This window comes from Myotis myotis, unplaced genomic scaffold (genome assembly GCF_014108235.1).
Source record: "Myotis myotis isolate mMyoMyo1 unplaced genomic scaffold, mMyoMyo1.p scaffold_m19_p_13, whole genome shotgun sequence".
NCBI classification, from domain to species: domain Eukaryota; kingdom Metazoa; phylum Chordata; class Mammalia; order Chiroptera; family Vespertilionidae; genus Myotis; species Myotis myotis.
Genome location: NW_023416317.1, coordinates 29,651,207 through 29,675,626, shown reverse-complemented (window position 1 = coordinate 29,675,626; position 24,420 = coordinate 29,651,207). Strand labels below are relative to the sequence as shown.

Sequence of the window (24,420 nt, the reverse complement as noted above, 5' to 3'; positions counted from 1 at the left end):
TTCCCTTTTTCAATAATGTACTCGTTGGAAGGAAGTCACGCTGTATAGTCCATAGTTAAGGGCTAGGGAGTTAAGCTTCATTTCCTTAAGCTTTATGTAGGTACTTACATAAATTATCTTGAATTCTACATTAAAGATTTGTCTATTCTCAACCATTTGTATCATTATTCAATCATTTATTTCTATCAGAATAGACCTATGAATATTTTACACTCTGGGTTATAATTCAAGTCTATGATATTTATGTTGTTGCTCAAATTTTTATAGCTTTGGCCATTGAGGGCTCTTTAAGTTAACTCCTGTGTCTTTTACATATCTTCATGTTGTTTAGTTTTTCTGAAGCACTTGTTTATTCTGACACTGAAATGCTCCAGGATCACCTTGTGAATTTCCTGTCCCAGTCCTAGAATTTAACATTTGTTAAAGCAGCCTTGATTTCTTTTATGGAAGAATAAAATTGGAAACCAAGATCTAGGTGTTAGGTGTGCTTATTGCTACTGGCTTTATGCTAGAAAAATGCCATTTCTTTTAGGCCCCCTCAGCTGAAAGAACAAGGAAAATAAATAAATAAAATATATATGTATATAAATATACACATGTATGTGTACATACTTATGAGTATACAAACATATTTATAAGTACTTCTATATGTTAGCCATTTGTGCCCATATTAAGCTGTAAGTTACACTAACACTTTCAACTACCCCATTATGACATGGATTATTCTAGCATCCTCCCTTGCTTATCCAAAATCTCCTACTTGTACAAATGTCAAAAATCTAGTTCCCACCATCAACCACTGATTTACTGAACTTTCCAACTCCAGTATACATGTATAGTAACTTCAGAATTGGTAACCCATAATTCTATGGGAAACAACTTTGCCAACTAGACTACAGTGCTTATACTGTACTAGAGGCCTGGTACACGAAATTCGTGCATGGGGGCAGGGGGGGGGTGTCACCTCAGCTCAGCCTGCACCTTCTCCAATCCGGAACCCCTTGGGGGATGTCCTACTGCCGGTTTAGGCCCGATCCTGGGGATCGGGCCTAAACATCCCTCTCACAACCTGGGACCGCTGGCTCCTAACTGCTCACCTGCCTGCCTGCCTGATCGCCCCTAACTGCACCCCTCCCCGCGCCCGCCAGCCTGAAAACCCCTAACTGCCTCTGCCTGCCGGCCTGATCACACCTAACTGCCCGCCCCCCGCCGGTCTGCTCGCCCCTGCCTCCCCCCTGCAGCCTGGTCACCCCCAAATGCCCCCCTGCCGGCCTAGTTGCCCCACACAGCCTACTGTTCAGTCATTTGGTCATCCCTCACTAACACCCCTGCCGGCCTGGTCTCCCCACACAGCCTGCTGGTCATTACTGTTACTGTGACGGCGTCCTGGACAATTTGCATATTCCTCTATTATTAGTATAGTTTTGTTTGGCCTTTACTCTCACAATCACCACTCATTTCTTCAGTTACTTAGAAAAGCACCTATTGCCCAAACCCCTTCAGGGTGAGGTTATTTCATGTATTTTTAGTACAGTTAGATTACTTTGTAATAGTGCATTCAGCTTGGGATTAACTCATAAGTGATTTTTAAAATAAAAATTTGTATGTATCAATGTGTATTCTTTGTGCCGTAAAGTTCTATGGGTTTTGAGAAATGCACAGTATCATACAAAATACTCTCACCACCCCTACGCCGTGATTCACTTATTTCAACATCTCCCCTTCCCCAAACCCTCGCAAACACGGACCTATCTACCATTTCTACAGTTTTGCCTTTTCGAGAATGTCATATAACTGAAATCATATAATATGTAGCATTTTCAGACTGGCTTCTTTCCTTTCACACAGCAATACCCATTTAAGATTTATCTGTGCTTTTGTGTGGATTAAGAGCTCATTCCTTCCGATCACTAAATGGTATTCTATTGTATTGTTATACGAGTAGTTTATCCATTTTTATTTACTGATGAATATCTTTGTTGCTTCCAGTTTGGGGCAAGAATAATATAATTACTATAAACAGTAACATGCAGTTTTTTGTGTGTATATAAGTTTCAAATCATTTGGGTAAACACCTAAAAGCATGTAATTGCTGGATTTTATAGTAAGCTGTGTAAGAAGCTGTCAGACTGTTTTCCAAAGTGGCTATGCTATTTTGCATTCCCATCAATAATTAAATTCCTGCAGCTTCACATCCGTGGCAGTAATTGGTATTGTCAGTGTTTTGGATTTTAGCCATTCTAATAGCCAAGTAGTGATATCTTGTTACTTTAATTTGCATTGATCTAATCACAACGCTGGGCACCTATTCATATCTTATTTGCCATCTCTATCCCTTCTTTAGTGAGGTGTCTGAGCTTTTAAGAGTTCTTAGTCTATTTGAATACAAATCCTTTATCATATATACTTTGCAAATATTTTCTCCCAGGCTATCTTTTCATTTTCTTAAGCTTGTTTTACAGAGCACAAAACTTTTAATTTTAATAAAGCCCAACTTGACAATTTGTTCTTTCATGGATTGTGCTCTCTCGCTTGTTATATCTAAAAACCTCATCAATAAACACAAGGTCAAGCAGACATCCTCCTACATTTTCTCTTAGAAGTTTATGGTTTTGCATTTTACACAATAAGTTAATTTTTCTGTAAAGGGGTAAGACCTGTGTTTAAGTTCCTTTTTTACTTATGGACATCCAATTGTTCGAGCATAATTAAAAAAAAAAGATTATTTCTCAATTTAATTGCCTTTGAATCTTTATTTTTAAAAATCAGTTGACTATATTTGTGTGGTTCCTGTAATATTTTTAAAGAATAATATATACAACTCTGGAGAAAAGAAAACCATTATGAATAGGAGGATAAAATATTCCAAAATATTTCATGTTCCATTCTCTTATTTTAATAATTTTATCCTGTTCTTTGCATATCTCACAATTTTTCCTAAATGACAGACCCATCAGGATTATCTGTGGTTTTTCACTTCACTCTACCTAAAATAGTACTGTATATGTCGATATTCATGAGCGCTTCTGGAAACATCAGAATAATAAGATACTAAGACTTTTTACTAGTCCCAAGAAATTCATAGTCCATTAAAGCAGATATTGACTTACAATAACATAAAATATAAAAATGCAAAATATGCCCGACGTGTGGAAGCTTCAAAATTATGAGTTATGCTTATACACACACACACACACACACACATACACACACACACTATTGTAGGAAATGGACCTCTGTGATCCATCTCCAGCATGGTCAGCTTTTGATGGAACTTACTGAATTTCCCCAGAATGTAAGGAGGAGAGAAGAGGAACAACGAACTGTGCACATGGGCCAACATGGTGGAATCCCCTGAGGTGTCTGCCTCAGCTAGACAGGGGAGGTAGAGGTAGCTAGAAAAACCTCAGCCCAATATTTTTAAATGGCCCAATGGGAGACAGCAAGACCTGGGCAACGTATGAGGAAATAGGTGACCTCATCGTACTCAGCCAATGAGGAACCTGAGGAGGGACTAAATAAAGAGGCTATGTTTCCTGCTCCACATGTGTGCCTGTAAAATGGAAGCCTGCTCTCGAGAATGTTATTAAAAGTATTTTCGCCATGCTTCTGTTTCTGAGTCTGTCACTTGAAATGTGGACACACGAGCCCTTTCTCACACTATCCAAGGGAAGAAATCATTTGAACTGATATATACAAGTTCTGTTATGATAATATGGTAACCAATATTATTTACATAAATGCTATTCCTGAAATTCTAATTAAAATTAGAAATTCACTTTGAAAAGTGAAACACTATGAAGTAGTAAGAAGTTACTGGGATAATAACTAACTAAAAGCAGAAACCTAAAATATAGAAGGAGCAGTGAAATAACTTTTTCTCTAATAACACTTGGTAAACCTACACATGAATGAATTGTGAGTTCTGAGGTATAGGGTTCTAAGAGAAACAACTCATTCATGAAGCGGGGGCTCAAAGGATTTCATCTCTAAGTTAAGGTTAAACCAGCAGTAAATCTAACGCCTTATACTCTGTGGAATACAAATAAAGGGGATTTTTTGGTCCTGTGTAGAGGAAGATAAATGTACCTAAGAAGTAATAATCAAAAATGGTACACCTGGGAGAAACCAAGATGGCGGCATAGGTAAACACCGGAGATTGCTGCCTCACACAACCACTTCAAAAATACAACTAAAAGACGGAACGGACATCATCCAGAACCACAGGAAGGCTGGCTGAGTGGAAATTCTACAACTAGAAGGAAAGAGAAAAGCATACCGAGATTCAGGAGGTGAGGTGCGGAAGTAAAATACAAAGGTGCGGAGGTGCATGCGGAGAGGGCTGGCGGCTGAGGACATGATTGTCTTTTTCAATCGGGAGGGAGTCTCAAGCTCTGAGCTCCAGTTCCGGGCGAGTCTCTGGGGACCCAGACTCATACGGGAGAAACTGGACTGTCTGGCGTTGGTCGGAACTTGAGGGCAGCTTTCTCTCGGAGGCGCTCCCAGCAATTGCTGGGGCCTCTGAGGGCAGGACTGAGAGCAGCCATACTGCTCGCTCTGCCCGCCCTGTTGATCCCCTGGGACCCCGCCCCAACCAAGCCCTGCACGGAGGATTTTGCATATGAAAGGCCAGGCCCTTTGTAATCTGAAAATTACTTAACAAACTGCAGCTGGCCCGAGACCCCACGGCAACTTGCACTGCTTTACAGCTGGCTTCTGCTGGGTAGCCTCAGGCAGAGGCTAGATTAGCACCTCTTTAGATCCAAGAGCCAGTGTACCTAGTGGTCACAGTGGGACCATCCAATTACAACTCCTCAGATCTATAAGGGACACACTCAGGGGGCAGACTCAGTGAGCACCAAAGCCCCACTGAAGCAAGTCTTGCCCCATAAGGGTGTCTTCAGCACAGAAGTTCTCCCACCATACACACGGCTGATTCTCACAGACAATTGGCCTGGAGGTCAATTCCTCCCAGTGTTACCTACAACAATCAAGGCTTAACTACAACAAGACTGTGCACAAAGCCCACAAAGGGATGCACCAAGAGTGTCTACCTCAGGTAATTGGGGAGGCTGAGCCACTGGGCCCTATAGGACACTTAGCACTGAAAGCCACTTTATCGAACAGCGAAGCATAAAATATGCCGAGACAAAGAAACAGGACACAAATGACAGAAATGGAGGAAAGCAAACTACTGGATATAGAGTTCAAAACCACACTTTTAAGGTTTTTCAAGAATGTTCTAGAAACCGCTGATAAACTTAATGAGACCCTCAAGAAATCTAGTGAGACCCTCGATGTTGTGATAAAGGACCAACTAGAAATTAAGCATACACTGACTGAAATAAAGAATATTATACAGACACCCAACAGCAGACCAGAGGAGCGCAAGAATCAAGTCAAAGATTTGAAATACGAAGAAACAAAAAACAACCAACTGGAAAAGCAAAATGAAAAAAGAACCCAAAAATTCAAAGATAGTGTAAGAAGCCTCTGGGACAGCTTCAAGCGCACCAACATCCGAATTATAGGGGTGCCAGAAGATGAGAGAGAGCAAGATATTGAAAACCTATTTGAAGAAATAATGACAGAAAACTTCCCCTACCTGGTGAAAGAAATAGACTTACAGGTCCAGGAAGCGCAGAGAACCCCAAACAAAAGGAATCCAAAGAGGACCACACCAAGACACATCATAATTAAAATGCCAAGAGCAAAAGACAAAGAGAGAATCTTAAAAGCAGCAAGAGAAAGACTGTCAATTACCTACAAGGGAGTACCCATACAACTGTCAGCTGATTTCTCAACAGAAACTTTGCAGGCCAGAAGGGAGTGACAAGAAATATTCAAAGTGATGAATACCAAGAACCTACAACCAAGATTACTTTATCCAGCAAAGCTGTCATTCAGAATTGAAGGTCAGACAAAGAGCTTCACCGATAAAGAAAAGCTAAAGGGGTTCATCACCACTAAACCAGTATTATATGAAATGCTGAAAGGTATCCTTTAAGAAGAGGAAGAAGAAGAAAAAGGTAAAGATACAAATTATGAACAACAAATACACATCTATCAACAAGTGAATCTAAGAATCAAGTGAATAAATAATCTGATGATCCGAATAAACTGGTGATTACAATAGAATCAGGGGCATAGAAAGGTAGTGGACTGACTATTCTTGGGGGCGAAAGGGGTGTAGAGGATGCGGAAAAAGACTGGACAAAAATCGTGCACCTATGAATGAGGACAGTGGGGGAGGGGGGGGAGGGCAGAGGGTGGGAGGGGAACCGGGTGGAGGGGAGCTATGGGGGGAAAAAGAGGGACAACTGTAATAATCGGAACAATAAAGATTTAATTTCAAAAAATTAGTACACCTGCAAATATCTTAAATTCCCAAAACCTTATCAAGAAAACTTCAAACTGTATTCAAGTTGCAAATGGTCCTAGATTGGTAGAGTCACTGGGCACTTGTCAAGCAAATGCTAAATCATCTCTAGAAAAATGTACATTTATTCCAGACTTCAAATAAATTTAAGAGAAAATATAGAACTTGTAATAAAAAGTAAGTAAATATACCAAAAAACAAGCAAAAAAAAAAAAAAAAGGCCACAAAAATAGACCCACAAAGACTTATTAGAATGATCAGAGATAGAGTATAAAAGAAATAAATCTACTGTATTAAAAAAGGAAAATACAACACTGGATATTCACAAGGAACAATTCCATAGACTTCTTTAAGAACCAAGTGGCTATAATTCCTAGAAATGAAAATAGTAACTGCAACAGACTGGTACAGGTGAAAAAAAAGAGTACATGAACTAGAAGATAGGGAAAAAGTATAAAGCAGCCCAGAAATTAAAAAGTACAGAAAGGTACATAGAAGACCGGTACTAAGGGAGAAGAGAAATAAAAGAAGTAATATTTAAAGACACAACTGATGAAAGATACCAAGCCAAAGAAATATGTTTTATACCTACAATATAATATAGTCAAACTGCAGAACAGCAGAAACAAAGAGAAAACTTAAGCTGGTTCAACATAAACCCAAATATCCAGTGACTACATTAAATATAAAAAGAATTAAGTGATACAGTTAAAGCAGTATCCAGATTGAATAAAAAGTATACAATCCTGTAGGGAGCGGGTATAGCGTTAAGCCTCGGACTGACCTGTGCAGAGCCACAAACAAGTCCCAGCTTAGAGGGCAAAGCCCTCTTAGCATAATTAAGCTTGACCTTATGGCCGCACCCTAGATCCTTCCTGGGTAGCTAATGGGCTGTGGGAGATGCAGCAAGTGCTGCCAAAACAAGTGAAACTCACAAGAACATTGTAATTATGTTGACCACTACCTTATTTTTCTTTGACTATAAAATAAAGCCTTGGCTTGCTGGCTGGATCCTTCTCTGTGGCCTCATCCAGGCACAGGAGATCCACTGAGCCCCAGCTATATTCTCTTTGTCTGTCTTTTCTTTAATCCTTCGCCATGCCCCTCAGGCTCACCGAACCCTTGGCTGTGCTGGCACAGCACACAATCCAGCTATATGTTGTTTACAAAAAGCATCTAAGAGGTAAGGATAAACAAACAATGAAAGGAAAAACATTGAAAAGGTTAAGTCAAAAATCCATGGAACAACATATAGCTCAATTCCTTTGAGGTTCTTCTATGTCATGATATTCAAATAAAGAGACTTTCAGAAAAAAGCTTTGCCAGAGATAAAGAGGAACATTAAATAAACAAAATATTTTAGTTATAAGATATATTTGAATATTTGCATGCACCTAATACATAGCAGAGGGTAGGGGTTAAGTGAGGACATGAACAAGATGGTAAGGGAGGGGAAAGGAGTTCAAGGAGAAATCAAGAAGAAATATATAAATCTACAATCATGATGCGAGATTTTACTGTAAAAGCAAATAATAAATGAGAAGAATATAAAATATTTTAACACAATTATTGAACAATCTTAACCTAATGCACACAACTGCACCTAGAAAATACAAGGTAGTGCCCATAGAACTGTCAGCTAATTTCTCACAGAAACTTTACAGGCCAGAAGGGAGTGGCAAGAAATATTCAAAGTGACGAATAGCAAGGACCTACAACCATAATTACCCTACCCAGCAAAGTTATCATTTAGAATTTTAAGTCAGATAAAGAGCCTCACGGGTAAGAAAAAGCTAAAGGAGTTCATCACCATCAAACCAGTATTACATGAAATACTGAAGGGTATTCTTTAAGGAGAAGATAAAAAATATAAACAATAAAATGGCAATAAATACATAGCTATCAACAATTGAATCTAAAAATCAAAATAAATGAACAAAATAAAGTGATGAATAAAACAGAACTAGAGGCAAGGAAACATGGAACAGACTGACTAATCTCAAAGGGAAGGGGTGTGTGTGTGTGAAGAGGAGGCGGGAAGAGATTAGCCAAAGAACATATGCATATATGCATTACCTATAGACATAAACAATAGGGTGGGGGAAGACCTGGGTGGGGCAGGAACCCGATGAAGGGGGGAATGGGGAACCATCTGCAATACTCTCAACAATAAAGTTTTTTTTTTAAAAAAGAGAAAAGTGAAAAGAAAAACAATCTAATAGGACACATATAGATTAAATTAGATAAAATATGTAAAGTACATCACTTGGTGCTTGCCTTGCTCATTTAAAGGCTGTAAATTTAACACTCCCTTTCTATCACATAGCCTAATCTCTTGCAACTCTTCACCCATTTCTATGGTCTTGGATTCAGCCACAAACTCAATTTATGTCCTATAGTGTACAGTGCTTTTTTGTCTTCAGGCTTGCACAAGTTGTTAACTTTGGTCTTTCTTCTCCCCATTAATGTTCTTTTACTCAACCTCAGTCTCATCACAGTTTCTTCTTATCCGATGCACTTTCTTAGAAATATCCTCACATACACAGAGAGCCCGGGCTGGATGAGAATCCCTCCTTGTAATTCCCAGAGTGTTCTGTGGTTGGGCATATAGATCACAGATTGAGACAAACTCTGAATCTTGAATTTGGAATCTACAAACTGCATGATGTCCAAACACTTATCTAAGCCCTTTATTCTCAGTTTCCTGATCTACAAAATAAAGATCACATCTGCCTGATAAAATCAGGAACTCATATTAAACTAGTGGCTCAGTGCACGAAATTTGGGGGGGGGGGAGAGGAAGGGGGTCCCTCAGCCCAGCCTGCACCCTCTCCAATCGGGGACCCCTTGGGAGATGTCTGACTGCCGGTTTAGGCCCGATCCCTGTGGAATCCCTCTTGCAATCTGGGACCGCTGGCTCCTAACTGCTCATGTGCCTGCCTGCCTGATTGCCCCTAATTGCCTCTGCCTGATTGCCCCTAACCTCTCTGCCTGCCTGATCATCCCTAACTGCCCTCCCCTGCCAGCCTGATCTCGCCCCCAACTGCCTCTGCCTGCCTGATCACCCCCAATTGCCCTTCCCTGCTGGCCTGATCTCACCCTAACTGCTTTCCCCTGCTGGCCTGATCACCCCTAACTGCCTCTACCTGCCCGATCGCCCCTAACTGCCCTCCCCTGCTGGCCTAATCTCGCCCCCAAATGCCCTCCCCTGCCGGATGATCTCACCCGCAACTGCCCTCCCCTGCCAGACTGATCTCGCCCCCAACTGCCCTCCCCTGTTGGCCTGATCGCCCCTAACAGCCTCTGCCTCAGCCCCCACCACCATGGCTTTGTCCGGAAGGAAGTCGGACATCCAGAAGATGGCCGGTCGACTTGGTCTTATTAGCATATTATCCTTTTAGTAGTATAGAGATAGATTATATAGGATAGGATTGCTTAAGCGGGGGAAAAGGCCTTTTTCATCAAGAGGAGATGCTCTTGGCAGACAAAAATACATAATCCCTATATCTGGACTGATAGCCAGCCATATGCACTATACTGCCAAACTAGTCATTAAAAAATTGAACTGCTTTCTTACATCTTATATCAAATAGCTGTTGCCCTTGAACCCCTCCTCAGCCCCCAGCTTAGCTTCTGCCTTCGCAGTTCACTCAGATTGGATTCTGATTGGTCAGTTTCTATGCCAGTCAGTGACAAAAGCTCCGCCTTCTAGGGAGCCATTGGCTCCTCGCACTTCACCCAGATTTGGTTCTGATTGATTGGTTTCTATGCCAGTCAGCATCTCCGGGCCTATCAATGGGCCTGATCAGAGAGGTGGGGCTGATCAGCAGCCCCAGCGCAGGCTCGAGAGAAAGAGAGGCGCGGCTGCGGAGCGAGAGAGAGGAAAGTGCTGATCAACAGCTGCCACAGAAGCTACGGATCAGAACCTGCTTCTCCCTCCAGGCCTCTCTTCAGGCCTGATCCGCAGCCCCCTCAGCAGTCAGTGTTGGGTCGTGGTGCCTTCCGGTTGGTCGAGCCTTTGGTTGTTTTGGATATTACGGACCGTGGGTTTTTATATATTAGGATGAGCTAATGTACGTAAAGTACACACAACTCGGCACATATCCAGTCACTAAATAGTAACCAACTTTATTACTCTTATGATGGCACTGAGCACTTTACTGAACTATTGGTATATATCCCTCATTGTTCCTTGTAATAAAGCCTCCATTAAAAATTACAAATCCCCTGCCCTGGCTGGTGTGGCTCAGCTGTTTGAAGTGTCATCCTATGCACCAAGGATTGTGGTTCAATCCCAGGTGGGGGTGCATACAGGAGGCAACTGACAGATGCGCCTCTCTCTCTCTCTCTCTCTCTCTTAAATCGGTAAAACATATTCTCAGGTGAGGATTTAAAAAAAAATTTTGTATCCCCTAATATTGACTTGGGGGGTGGGGGGGAGGTAGAGATTCTTGGTAACAATTGTATGCTCAGGAACAGTACTTAGTACAAGGTAGGTGCTCTGTAAATATTTATTAAACTACTTATATCAATATGGTGAGCTGTAACTTGAACATAAATGAGAGCCTTTAAGAAATTAATTTGATTAGTGACCTCAATAAACGATCACTGTTCTTTCTCTACTGGAAAGAAAATAATGCTGATTTACAAAATGATTTCACCCATGTAAAATATAATCTGTTAAGACTTATCTATTTTAAGGATGAAAAATATCAGTTAACCATTAACATGATAAAAATAAAACTTCATTTTAACAAACTTCCTACAGATTTCCAACCAACTATAAACTTAAAAAACCCGATTCTGGTACTTACATAACCTTAAGCAAATTCTTTGAGCTTCAAGTACCTCATTGATAAAATCAAGACGAAAATACTGACAAGCAAACAATATAACCAATGGTAGCAACTAGCGCAGTTCCTGATATGGAGCACAGGTACAAATAATACCAGTAAATATTAATTATAAAAGCTCAATTCATAAATTCCTTAAATCAATGGTTCTCAACCTTCTGGCCCCTTAAATACAGCTCCTCATGTTGTGACCCAACCATAAAATTATTTTCGTTGCTACTTCATAACTGTAATGTTTCTACTGTTATGAATCGTAATGTAAATATCTGATATGCAGGATGGTCTTAGGTGACCCTTGTGAAAGGGTTGTTCGACCGCCAAAGGGGTCACAACCCACAGGTTGAGAACCGCTGCCTTAAATGAATTTCTGATTCCCTTCAAAAATTCAAAATATTTTTTTTTATTGTTAATCCTCATCCGAGGATATTTTTCCATTGATTTTAGAGAGAGTGGAAGAGACAGAAAAAGACAGAAACACATCAATTGGTTGTCTCCTACATGAGCCCTGACTAGGCTGGGGAGGAGCCTGTAACCAAGTTATGTGCCCTTGCCCAGAATTAAATCCAGGTCCCTTAGGTCCGAAGGCCAACTCTCTATCTATTGAACTAAACTGGCTAGCGCTGAAAATATTTAGAAATATGTTATTTCACAGGAGCAAAGCTAAACCAGAACAAAATGAAACATCCTTAAAAATTTTAACAATAATCTTCTTTATCATAAAAAATTAGCACGTAATCCTATGATGAATTATGTATGACTAATGGAAGGTGAAATAAATTGACATTGCTGGACTGACAGGCTCAATGTACATCATTTACTCCGACATTCTGTACCTCGACATCCTGAACACTGGATAAAAAAGTTGATTAAATCCAGAAGTGCGATGTCCCTGTCTTGTTTATATGATTCAATCCAGTCATCCACCACGGACTGTGGAAAAGAAAATATAAAAATGAAAATTTCAGAAAAAAGTATTAGAGCAAATAAATTTTTAAAACACTTTGTGGTTCTCTCTGTGTGTTTATTCAAACAAAGAAATAACTACTTACCTGAAATTATTTCTCTGTAGCCAAATAAAAATAGAGATTCCCTCATTTTTTAAAAATATATTTTTATTGGTTTACAGAGGAAGGAAGAGGAAGAGAGATAGAAACATCAATGATGAGACAGAATCAATGATTGGCTACCTCCTGCACACCCCCTACTGGGGTTGGAGCCCGCAACAAGGCATTTGCCCTTGACTGGAATCGAACCCAGGACCTTTCAGTCCACAGGCCGATGCTCTATCCATTAAGCCAAACCAGCTGGGGTGCGATTCCCTCATTTTTAATAAAACAATTGAAAGTCACTAGTTTTCAAAAATTTGTTCAAAATCCCATGAATTCAACAGTTAGCAACTATAGATACTAATATCCAAAACACATTATAAAAATAACACAAAAACTAATTTTACCTATACATAAATATAAACTTTCTTAGTATCAGAAAATCCAATCCACTACTACTAGTACATAAAAAGAGTACACACTATATATAACAAAATGTATTTTTCTTCAGGAATGTAAGGATGGCTTAATTTTAGAAAAATCAAATAATTCAATTTATAAAAAATCAGTAAAATACTGGTAAAGACAATTTTCCTCTCCTAAAGTTGATTAAAAAACACACACACAAAACTATTTAGTCTGTACTAAACAGACTCAAAAGATGAATAATTTAAAAAATTAAGGTAGTTGGCAAAGGATAAGTGTACAAAATAACTTTTTAATACTTGCAATATGTGAAAAACATGATAGCCTGTTCACAAAAAATATCTAAGAATACATTTTTAAAAGGTATATGTATTAATAAAGAAAATTATAAAAACTTACCTAAACACATATCATACACTAAATCTGAATCTAATAAAGGCTTAATACTGTATCATTAAAGTTTCTCCAAGTTGTTAGGCAAATTTAATGTGATTCCACTTAGCATATTAGTGGGTAAAATTGGTTGAGGATTTTCTTGGGTGAGAGAAAATGTGTAAAAATAAGTTTTAAATCAGACAAAATTTTTCTGTTTTTGTACTGAGGTATAATTATATACAATAAGATGCATAAATCTTGTTATACCTAGATGAAATTGGATAAATACTACATGTACCTATGTAACTATAACAAAGATGAACATTTCTAGAACCGAAACAGTTCTCGCAAGTTTCCTTCCGGTCAGTAACTATCCCCAGCTCATATGGTTTAATTATTTTTCCTTAACATTTGACATGTTGTTAAAATTCATATAAACACTATCATCTTTTGTTTGCTTTCTTTCAATCAAAGAGAGATTCAGCCATATTACTATGTTTATCAGTAATTCCTTTTTTGCGTTGCTGCATAGTATCCATTGTATTAATATACCACAATTTATGACAGTTTTATTGTTCATGAACATGAGCGTTGTTTACATTTTAGGCTATCACAAAATTGTTATGAATATAACTGTACACATCTTTTGATAGACATACACATTTTTCTTTTGTATATATACCAAATAGCAGACTTGTTAATAGAGAAAATATGTACATTGAGGGTTGGGAGATAATGCCAAATAATTTTCCAAAACAGGTATATTAAATTGCACTTCCACCAACAATGTATAACATCTTAGCAATGTATGAGATTGGGTGTTCCATATCCTCACCAATACTAGGTATTGTCAGTCCATTTAATCTAACCCATTCAGATTGAAAATACACCTTGTTTAATTTATTACCTAGTCTACTGAGGAGCAACCACATTCCCTTTTTCTATGTCAAAGAGAACTTTTTGTTAACTGCTGATATACATAACACTGTTTCTCTGTCTCATCACATTAGTGTCCAGAAGGTACTGTTTTAAAAATAAACAGAAAATAAGAAAGAATATTATGGTTGTGGGAGAGGGTAAAAAGAAAAAGAATGGCATGGTATCTGTTCAATATTCAGCTCTACTGAATAATGTGTCAAACCACATGGGCTAACTATTGTAGTAAGTGCTAATAAGAATGGAAAGAGCAAGTCAAGAGTGACTGAGACTCAGGACCCAAGGAGAAATGCTTTGTGACACAGGTAACAAAGAGTGGCACAAAAATAAGGAGAAAGTCATTTCCCCACTTCTACATGAGGCCTAGCAATTATGAAGGCACACTGAAGATGGTGACCAAATTTTCTTTAGTTTCCAAAGTGATAATATCAATTTCTAATCTCACCTGTTATGTACGAAGAGCCCAAAACATGTTGAATAAGACTAGTGAGCAAGAGCTTGCATTAGAAATACTAAAACTGCATACAAATATATATATAAATATATATATTTTTACCAAGATTTAATGTACATTTATTCTTTTTTTTAATTAAATCTTTATTGTTCAGATGATTACATTTGTTCCTCTTTTTTCCCCCCATAACTCCCCTCCTCCCAGTTCCCGCCCCACCCTCCGCCCTCACTCCCCACCCACTGTCCCCATCCAAAGGTGCACGATTTTTGTCCAGTCTCTTCCCACATCTCCCACACCTTTCCCCCCCCAAGAATAGTCAGTCCATTCCCTTTCTATGTCCCTGATTCTATTATGATCACCAGATTATTTATTCACTTGATTCTTAGATTCACTTGTTGATAGATGCATGTTTGTTGTTCATAATTTGTATCTTTACCTTTTTCTTCTTCTTCCTCTTCTTAAAGGATACCTTTCAGCATTTCATATAATACTGGTTTGGTGGTGATGAACTCCTTTAGCTTTTCCTTATCTGTGAAGCTCTTTATCTGACCTTCAGTTCTGAATGATAGCTTTGCTGGATAAAGTAATCTTGGTTGTAGGTTCTTGGCATTCATCACTTTGAATATTTCTTGCCATTCCCTTCTGGCCTGCAAAGTTTCTGTTGAGAAATCAGCTGACAGTCGTATGGGTATTCCCTTGTAGGTAACTGAGTTTCTTTCTCTTGCTGCTTTTAAGATTCTCTCTTTGTCTTTTGCTCTTGGCATTTTAATTATGATGTGTCTTGGTGTGGTCCTCTTTGGATTCCTTTTGTTTGGGGTTCTCTGCGCTTCCTGGACCTGTAAGTCTATTTCTCTCACCAGGTGGGGGAAGTTTTCTGTCATTATTTCTTCAAATAGGTTTTCAGTATCTTGTTCTCTCTCATCTTCTGGCACCCCTATAATTCTGATGTTGGTACGCTTGAAGCTGTCCCAGAGGCTCCTTACACTATCTTCGTATTTTCGGATTCTTTTTTCATTTTGCTTTTCCAGTTGGGTGTTTTTTGCTTCTTCGCATTTCGAATCTTTGACTTGATTCTTGCGCTCCTCTGGTCTGCTGTTGGGTGTCTGTATAATATTCTTTATTTCAGTCAGTGTATGCTTAATTTCTAGTTGGTTCTTTATCACAACATCGAGGGTCTCATTAGGTTTCTTGAGGATCTCACTACATTTATCGGCGGCTTCTAGCCAGTTCTTAAGAGACCTTAAAAGTGTGGTTCTGAACTCTATATCCTCCATGGACAATTTTGTCCTGTTTCTTTGTCTCCGCATTTTTTATGCTTTCTTGCTGCACCCCCTAGTGGTCTTTGTGCGCAGTCTTGTTGTAGTTAAGCCTTGATTGTTGTCGGCAATACCGGGGTGATTTGACCTCCAGGCTAACTGGCTATGAGAGTCCGCTGTGTCTGCAGTGGGAGAGCTTCTGTGCTGGATCTCTAGGGCAGTGCTAATCTAGCATTTCCCTGAGGCTATTCGGCAAATGGCTCTGCGAAGGGCTTGAGCGGGGCGGGTCCCTGGGGATCTACAGGGTGGGTGGAGCAAGCAGTTATGGCTGCTCTCAGTTCCGTCCCTAGGGGCTCTGCCTCACAGAGTCCCAGCAACCGCTGCAAACCTCGGAGAGAAAGCTGCCTTCGAGTTCTGACCGAAGCCAGACAGTCCCGCTTCTCCCGTTTGAGTCTGGGTCCCTAGAGACTCGCCCGGATCTGGAGCTCAGAGTCTGAAACTCCCTCCCGATTGAAAACAACAACCGCGCCCTATGCCGCCAGCCTGCTCCACGCACACTCCGCACCTCAGTATTTCACTTCAGCACTGCGCCTCCTCTGAGTCTGGGTATGATATTCTCTTTCCTTCTAGTTGTAGAATTTCCACTCAGCCAGCCTTCCTGTGGTTCTGAATGATGTCCATTCCGTCTTTAGTTGATTTTTGAAGTGGTTGTTCGAGGCAGCAATCTCCGGCGTTAACCTATGCCGCCATCTTCTGTACATTTATTCTTAACACGTGGAACATATAGTATAAAGATTTCATACTGAATAAATGATATTCATTAAGCCAAAAAAGGAAAAAAGGAGGAATTTACATCAAGTTTTAGCTACATTGTTTGAAGTACAAATATGCAGATTTTATCACTGAAAAAATCTCAATTGTGTTTCTTCATCAGGAACTTTGACTGAACCTAGAACTTTTTCACACCTCGATTAGAAAGAAAACAAAACAGAACAAAAACCCAGAAAAAAAAATAAACTATAAGTTGACTGGCTGCTGAGACAGCAAGGACTTTTTACAGAGACCTGTACAGCATCGCCAGGAGGGGCGATGTCTGGCAAGAGATTATATAGCTGTGTCTCGCTTTGTGCAGGTCACCAAATTGTTAACTCGTCATACTATAAAGGGGTAGCTAGGAGGGGGACCAAACTGTGGGGACCCAAGGGTATGTGCAATGTACAACATCATATACATACACACGTGGCAGCACAGTGGCTGCAGCTAAAGGTTAAAACCAGTTCTAAGAGGTGATCTCAGGGTTATTCATACAATCAAGGAGGAGAGAAAGAGGTCAGGGTGTTGTAGGTTCACACATGATACTTTGGGGGAGAAGCCTTTTTTTTTTCTCCTCAACGTTTAACTAAAAACATTTTTAAAAACTACAGCTTGCTGCTGACCCAGCGGTTTTTTCTCTTTTTCCATGTGAGACATTATTATTACAGTATGTTTACAGTATCAGGTGTACAGAACAGTACATGAAAGGGTCTACACTCTACTGCACAGGCCTCTCTAGTGAACAGGGTCTGTCCACAACTTCGAACTTCTCGGCTTCTGCAAGATTGTGAATGTACAACAATAAACCACACACAGTTCAGCAGTCACCTTTTTTATCCTTCAGAGGGTTTTTTTTGTATTTTTTTTCCTTTTTTTTTTTTTTTAACCATTAAAAACAGTTATGAAATGTGGCATCCCGTTGATGCAAGGACCGGGAAAGCCATTTTTATTTTATTTTTTTTCCCCTATATATATTTTTTATAATATATATATAAAACAGACTGGAAATAATGTAGGACTAGAAAAACAATATTAAAGAATAGAAATCATTCCATGTAAGCATAGAACTTAAGCTATGACACAGGAAATTTTTCAATTTTAGAGGAATAGGGGTGAATTACTTAATAAATGATAACTGATGTAATTGATTATTCATTTGGAAGTAAGCACCCTACACTTTTAAAAAGCTATCAGAGAGGTGTGGAAGCAAAGGACTCTAAAGAACTAAACTCCAGCGAGATAAGCCCTTCTTGAACTGGCGGAAACTGGTGATAGTTAGAGGCACTGCCAACTATGGGCATGGGTGGATGGATGATTATATATAAGGGCCTTAACCAAGAAGCAGGATAAAACAGAAAACTACATAAGTCATATCAAAATCAACTTGCTGAGGAATCTTTAAAAAAAGAGAGAATTTTAAAACAACCAATTTAAAAACCTACAGGGAACCAAAGGATAAAAAATATGGCACACTTCTCATCAAAAACAATGAAAGCCAGGGGATAATTGAACGACATATTTAAAATACTGAAAAAGAATTGCCCATCAGTAGGAGGAAAAACCCAGCTTCCCTGTAGCCCCACAAAGATCAAAGACTGGATAGCTATCTACAAACAAAACAGTTTTGGGAGACTTCTAGAGTCCACTAAGGTAATTTTAACAACAAAACTGAGAATAATCACACAAGAAAAAGAGGAAGACGTCGTTTTTTAACCTGCATCATCCTCCAAACTGATAATTGTTCAGTGCTAAGAAGAAACTTCCCAGCAAGAAGAGTTCCTCTAAACAGCCTTACAGGACACTGCACACAGGTCCCACTTCAGTTTCACCCCACCCAGACCAGCAAAGCTGAAATGTGGTAAGCCGGCTAGGAACAGAAATAAAAGCAGAGGTTATTATTAGCAGACAAACAGCAGGTGTGATCACAGTTCAGAGACCAGCTCTGCAGACTAATTCAGCAGATTTTGCCACTGATGAAGCCAAAGGCCAGCAGGACCACTGTGAACCCCTGCAGCCCATCTACTTTCCTCCCAGAGGTATTTGCACTCACAAATGCCAGCTACTGGAGTCCTTCCTGCTCCCACTTGCCACTGTAAGACAGCACCTCAGCCACCCATGAACTCTACTGCTGCACAAGTGTAATAATCCAGCTTCCTCAGCCTGTCACCCTCCCACCCCCTGCCATGGGAGCCATGGTTCAAAGCCAACTTGGGATTCTGCAGCTTCACAATTGCAAGATACCAGCCTAGTGCCCAACCCCACCACCACCACTGTGCCAATGCTCAGGGGTAACCCCTCCAGCTTTGCTCCACTAACCTGATACCAATCATTGGCCTTCACTGCAGTGCAAATGCAGGGGGGTGAGGAGATATGCAGACAACAATGAATGCACTGACAGCCTAGGTACCCTGTCACTGTTTGTAGGCCCCAATCAGGCTCTGTCTTCTGTAACTAGCCAGCATCACCATGCCTACCTATAACTACCCCCAACCAAGCTGTGTACCTGCACACCATAACCTGTCATGAGTCTCCACTGTAGTGTACATGTCTGGGGAAAAACCTGGCAACCACAGGAGAGGATGCTACTAGCCAGGGCTTCTATAGCTGCCAGTGAAACCAGTTAGTCCCAGTCCTTGCTACCCGCATTGGCCCTCATCACTACAAGTGTGTATGCAACTGGCCTCTACCACTACGTAAGTGTCTGCAGCTGAAAACCACAGCTGAGTGTGTGCACACCACTAGCTCCAACCACCATCACTGGCTGACCTCATCCCTAGCTACTGGATCTGAAGGTGCTAACATATCAACAACGCTTGCAGTAACTGCAGATTGTTGCTTACATCGCCAACAACCACAGTCAATGCTGTGGACCCAAGTGGCATGAGCCAAAGAGACATTACAAACCCCCATTCTCTGCCAGACCCAGTGCTGCCACATGCCCCTGCATTTGGTACTCTGCACCACTAGACTCAAAGTCACAGCATAATCCAGTGTGCCCTTACAATAGGTGAAAGAATTCCCTTATTGGAATCAGTCTATAAAGTCTGGAAGAGGTACTACTTCTTCAAATGTGCAGACACAAAAGCAGGACACAGTGATTAGAAGAATCGAGAGATATTTCTCCACCAAAGGAATATAGTACATCTCCAGTAACTAGGCCAAAGAAACAGATTCAGAAATTGCCCGAATAAGAACTCGAAACAACTGTTCTACAGATAGTCAGAGAGCTACAAAAGAACAGATAAACAATTAAAATGATATAAAAAATACAAGAACAAACGAGAAGTTCAATAAGCAATAGAAAACACAAGAAAGAACTAACAAATTTTGGAGCTGAAGAATATATGACTGCAATGAAGTATTCAATCGAGTTTCAATAGCTGACTTGAACAAATTGAAAGTAGAATCACTGAGCTAGAATATAGATCAGCTGAAATTATCCAATCAGAAGAGCAAAAAGAAAAAGGAAGGAAGCCTACAGAAATTATGAGATATCATCATAAAAAAAGTAATAACATATATTATTTAAAGAAATAATAGCAAAGAACTTCCCAAACCTGGCGAAAGATTTGGACATCCAACATTATGAAGCAAATAGGTCACCTCAAATCTTCAATCAAAAACATTCTTCCTGCCCTAGCCAGTTTAGCTCAGTGGATAGAGCATCGGCCTGGGGACTGAAGGGTCCCGGGTCCAATTCTGGTCAAGGGCACATGCCCGGGTTCTGGGCCTGATCCCCAGTTGGGGGCATGCAGGAGGCAGCCAATCAATGATTCTCTCTCATCATTGATGTATCTCTCTCCCTCTCTCCCTTCCTCTCTGAAATCAATTTAAAAAAATACACACAGCCCTAGCCGCTTTGGCTCAGTGGATGGAGCTTCGGCCTGCGAACTGAAGGGTCCTGGGTTCGATTCTGGTCAGGGGCACATGCCCAGGTTGTGGGCTTGATCCCCAGTGGGGGACTTGCAGGAGGCAGCCGATCCATGATTCTCTCTCATCATGGATGTTTCTATCTCTCTCTCCCTCTTCCTTCCTCTCTGAAATCAATAAAAATATAAAAAAAAAACCAAAACAACCACACACAAAAACTTCCTCATGACCTGGCCAGTGTTGTTCAGTGGTTAGAGTGCCGCCCCATGCAATGAAGGGTCGTGGGTTCAATTCCAGTCAAGGGCACGAACCTGTGTTGCAGGTTTGTTTGGGGCAAGTTCAGGAGGCAACTAATAGATGTGTCTCTCTCACATTGGTGTTTCTATTTCTTCCTCCCTCTCTCCTCCCTTCCACTCTCTAAAAATCAATGAAAAAAAATCCTTGCATGAGGATTAGCAAAACAAACAAACAAACAAACATTATTCTCCAAGATACATAAGAACAAAACTCTCTGAACCAAAACTAAAGAGAGAATTTTAAAGCAAGAGAAAAAATAATTCTCTCCAAAGGAAACCCCAATAAGGCTATCAGTGTATTTCTCACCAGAGGCCTTATAGGCCAGGAGAATGGGATGTTATATAAGCACATAGTCAGATTCTGAACCCCTAATATAGTAAGTGATATGGGGCTCTATTAACTACCTAATTCTAGTATAAATGTTGAAGGAAAAAAAATATTAAAAATACTTTCAATAGTTTGTTAATGGATACACAATATAAAAAATGACTGAAAAACATAAAAGGGAAGTGGAATAAAAGGGTTGTTTTTTTATGTAATCAAAGTTGAATTGTTATTAGCATAAAATAGACTATTATATGTGTATGTTTTATGTAAATCTCATGGGAACTACAGGGCAAAATTGTTTTGTTTCTTGATTTATTTTTTTATTTAATTTCTACTCTGCCATCTGGATGGAAGCCCAGAGTGCTCTAAGACAGAGGGTGCCAACCGGTGGTCTGCGGACCACTGGTGGTCCGTGAGGTCCAAAAGGTTGGCGACCACTGCTCTAAGAGATAGAAAAGATAAAGAGAAGGGAATCAACACATATCATTATGGAAAACCATCAATTTACATAGGAAAGCAGTAAGAAAGAAAGAGGGTGGAAAAAAGAACTTCAAAACAACCAGAAAATAATTAAATAGCCTGAGAAAGTCCTTGCCTATCAATAATTAATCTAAATGCACAGAATTCTCCAATCAAAAGCTAAAGTGGATGGATGGAAGGATAAATAACAAGACCCAAATATAGGGTGTCCCAAAATTCACGCAAGATTTGAATTTTGCGTGAGCATTAACAACAACAACAAAAAATAAAAGCCTAATTTTACTTGGTTTATTGAATCAGATTCTAATATCTGTTGCCCTTTGATTTTAATTCCTTCAATTTGATAAGCATTACCAAGTACCAATTATGGCCCAGGAGCAGGGACAATGAAGACCACGGCTTTGCTTATGTGCCAGCAAAGCCGTGGAGGCCATTTACCCGATGTGCTATTCCATACATAACCCTATTCTGTATACTTTATGAATCAATAAAAAATTTACAATTTTTAATTATAAACCTGTGTTTTCTATCAAAATTACTTCTTGCGTGAATGTTGGGACACCCTATATATGCTGGCTACAAAAGACTTGCCTCAGCTTCAAGAACACATATAGACTCAAAGTGAAGAGATGGAAAAAATATTCCATGAAAGAATAAAGTAGAGATAGCTATAACAATCATAAATATATATGCACCAAACATCAGAGCACTTAAATATATTAAGCAAATACTAATAGATGGGAAAAACAGACCTCAATACAACATTAGGGAACTTCAATATCCCATTTTCAAAAATAGATAGATCATATAAACATAAAATGAAGAAAATGTTGGATTTGAACCATACATACTTCAGAGCAAATGGAACAAATGCTGAGCATTCCATCCAACAGATGCAGAAGACACATTCTTCCCAAGCACACATGAAAACTTTTTCAGGACTAATCACATAATATTTCATAAAACAAGCTTTAGCAAATTTAAAGCTGAAATCATATCAAGTATCTTTTCTGACCAGAATGGTAGAAACTAGAAATCAGTAACACAGAAAATTGAAAAATCACAAAATGTGGAGATTAAACAAAATGCTAATGCTTTGAAACTAACAAAAATGGAAGCACAACATATTAAAACCAACTGAATGCTGCAAAAGCATTTCTAAGAAAGCTACAACAATAAATCCCTATATTAAGAAACAAAAAAGATCTCAAATAATCAACCTCACTATACACCTCAGAGGACTAGAAAAAGAAAAACTAAGCCCAAACAAGCATAAGGAAGGAAACTAAATAAAGATCAGAGGAGAAATAAATGGAAAAGATCAATGAAATTAAGAGTTGGAGTTTCTGAAGAGAAAAAAAATTGCCCAACATTTAGCTAAACTTCCTCAGAAAAAAAGAGGACTCAAATAAAATTAGAACTAAAAGGATATTATAAATTGATACCACAGAATACAAAGGATCATGAGAAGCTAGTATGAACAATTATATGCCAACAAACTAAACAACCAAGAAGAAATGGATGAATTCATAGCAACATACAAGTATGACTAAATCACGAAGAAATGTAAAATATTAACAGACTGATTACTGCTATGAAGATTAAATCAGTAATCAAAAACCTCCCAAAATAGAAAATGCCAGAACCAGATTGTTTCATTGGTGAATACTACACCAAATATTTAAAGAAGAATCCATGCCAATCCTTCTCAAACCAATCTCTTCCAAAAAATGAAAAGGGAGGAAACCCTCTCAAATTCATTTTATGAGGCCAGCATTATACACATAACAAAGTCAGATGATACTGAATGGAGAGTATAGATGTAAAAATTCTCAGTAAAATATTACCAAGCCAAATTCAACAGCACATTAAAAAAAAGCATTCACCATGATCAAGTGGGATTTGTTCCTGGGATGCAAAACTGATTCAACATATGTAAATCAATAAATGTGATATACCACATTAACACAAAGAAATATAAAAATCACAAGATCTTCTCAATAGGTGGAAAAAAACTTTTTTTTCAAATACATGATAAAAAACAGAGTACAGAAGAAACATATCCAACCTCAATAAAAACCATATATAACAAACCCACAGCCAACATTATACTCAGTGATATACTAGTAAGGTTGAAAGCTTCTTCTCTAAGATCAAGGACAAGAGTAGGGTTAACATTTCACCACTCCTGTTCAAAAGAGTACTGGAAATCCTAGCCACAGCAATCAGGCACGAGAAAAAAAAAAAAAGTATCTCTTACCCTTTGAGACAACATGGAGGGACCTGTAAAGTATCATGCTAAGTGAAATAAGTCAGTCAGAGAAAGACAAGTATCACATGATTGCACTCATATGTGGAATCTAAGTTTTCATGAACAGAGTGGATCCAGAGATACAGAAGCATGGAACAGAGTGCGGAATCTCAGAGGGAAGGCGGGGGAGGGTGGATGGGTGGGAGATAATCAACCAAAGACCTGTATGCATATATGCAGAACCCATGGACACAGACAATAGAGTGCTGAAGGCCTGGGGCGGGGAGCGGGGGCAGGCTGGGGTAGGGGAGGGGGGGAGGGGACATTATGTAATACTTTCATCAATAAAGAATTTTATAGATAAGTAGAATTATAAATTTCAAAAAAGAGTATATAAAATATCAATCTATACACTAACAAGTTCCACATAAATTGACTATTACTATATATTGACTATTATAAATAAAATAAAAACACTTAAAATTTACCTGCATTGCACTTTTCCCCAGTTTCACCACTTCAAATAATGTGACAGGCTCCCCTTCACCATTCTGTTGAGGGTGCCCATTAGCTCTTCCACGGCCTGTTCCTCTAATTCCAGCTTCAATTCTACTCTTCTCTCCTGGAGATTTTCGAGGTTTCTTATTTGTAGACTGA

At 39.3% G+C, this 24,420-nt stretch overlaps 1 protein-coding gene across 14 annotated transcripts in view; it reads right to left on the bottom strand.

The window, feature by feature from the left end:
- The window catches only part of STAG1 (stromal antigen 1), a 338,918-nt gene that overhangs the window by 188,290 nt on the left and 126,208 nt on the right, over positions 1-24,420 (bottom strand). For 8 of the 14 annotated variants that reach the window (XM_036332484.1, XM_036332482.1, XM_036332487.1 and 5 more), the window contains 2 exons: positions 24,252-24,416; positions 12,066-12,162 (listed from right to left, as the gene is read on the bottom strand). In XM_036332484.1, the coding sequence (XP_036188377.1) occupies positions 12,066-12,162; positions 24,252-24,416 (262 nt within the window). Of the gene's footprint in view, positions 1-12,065; positions 12,163-24,251; positions 24,417-24,420 lie in introns of those variants that run through there. The other 6 variants (XM_036332491.1, XM_036332495.1, XM_036332493.1 and 3 more) reach the window with 1 other exon arrangement.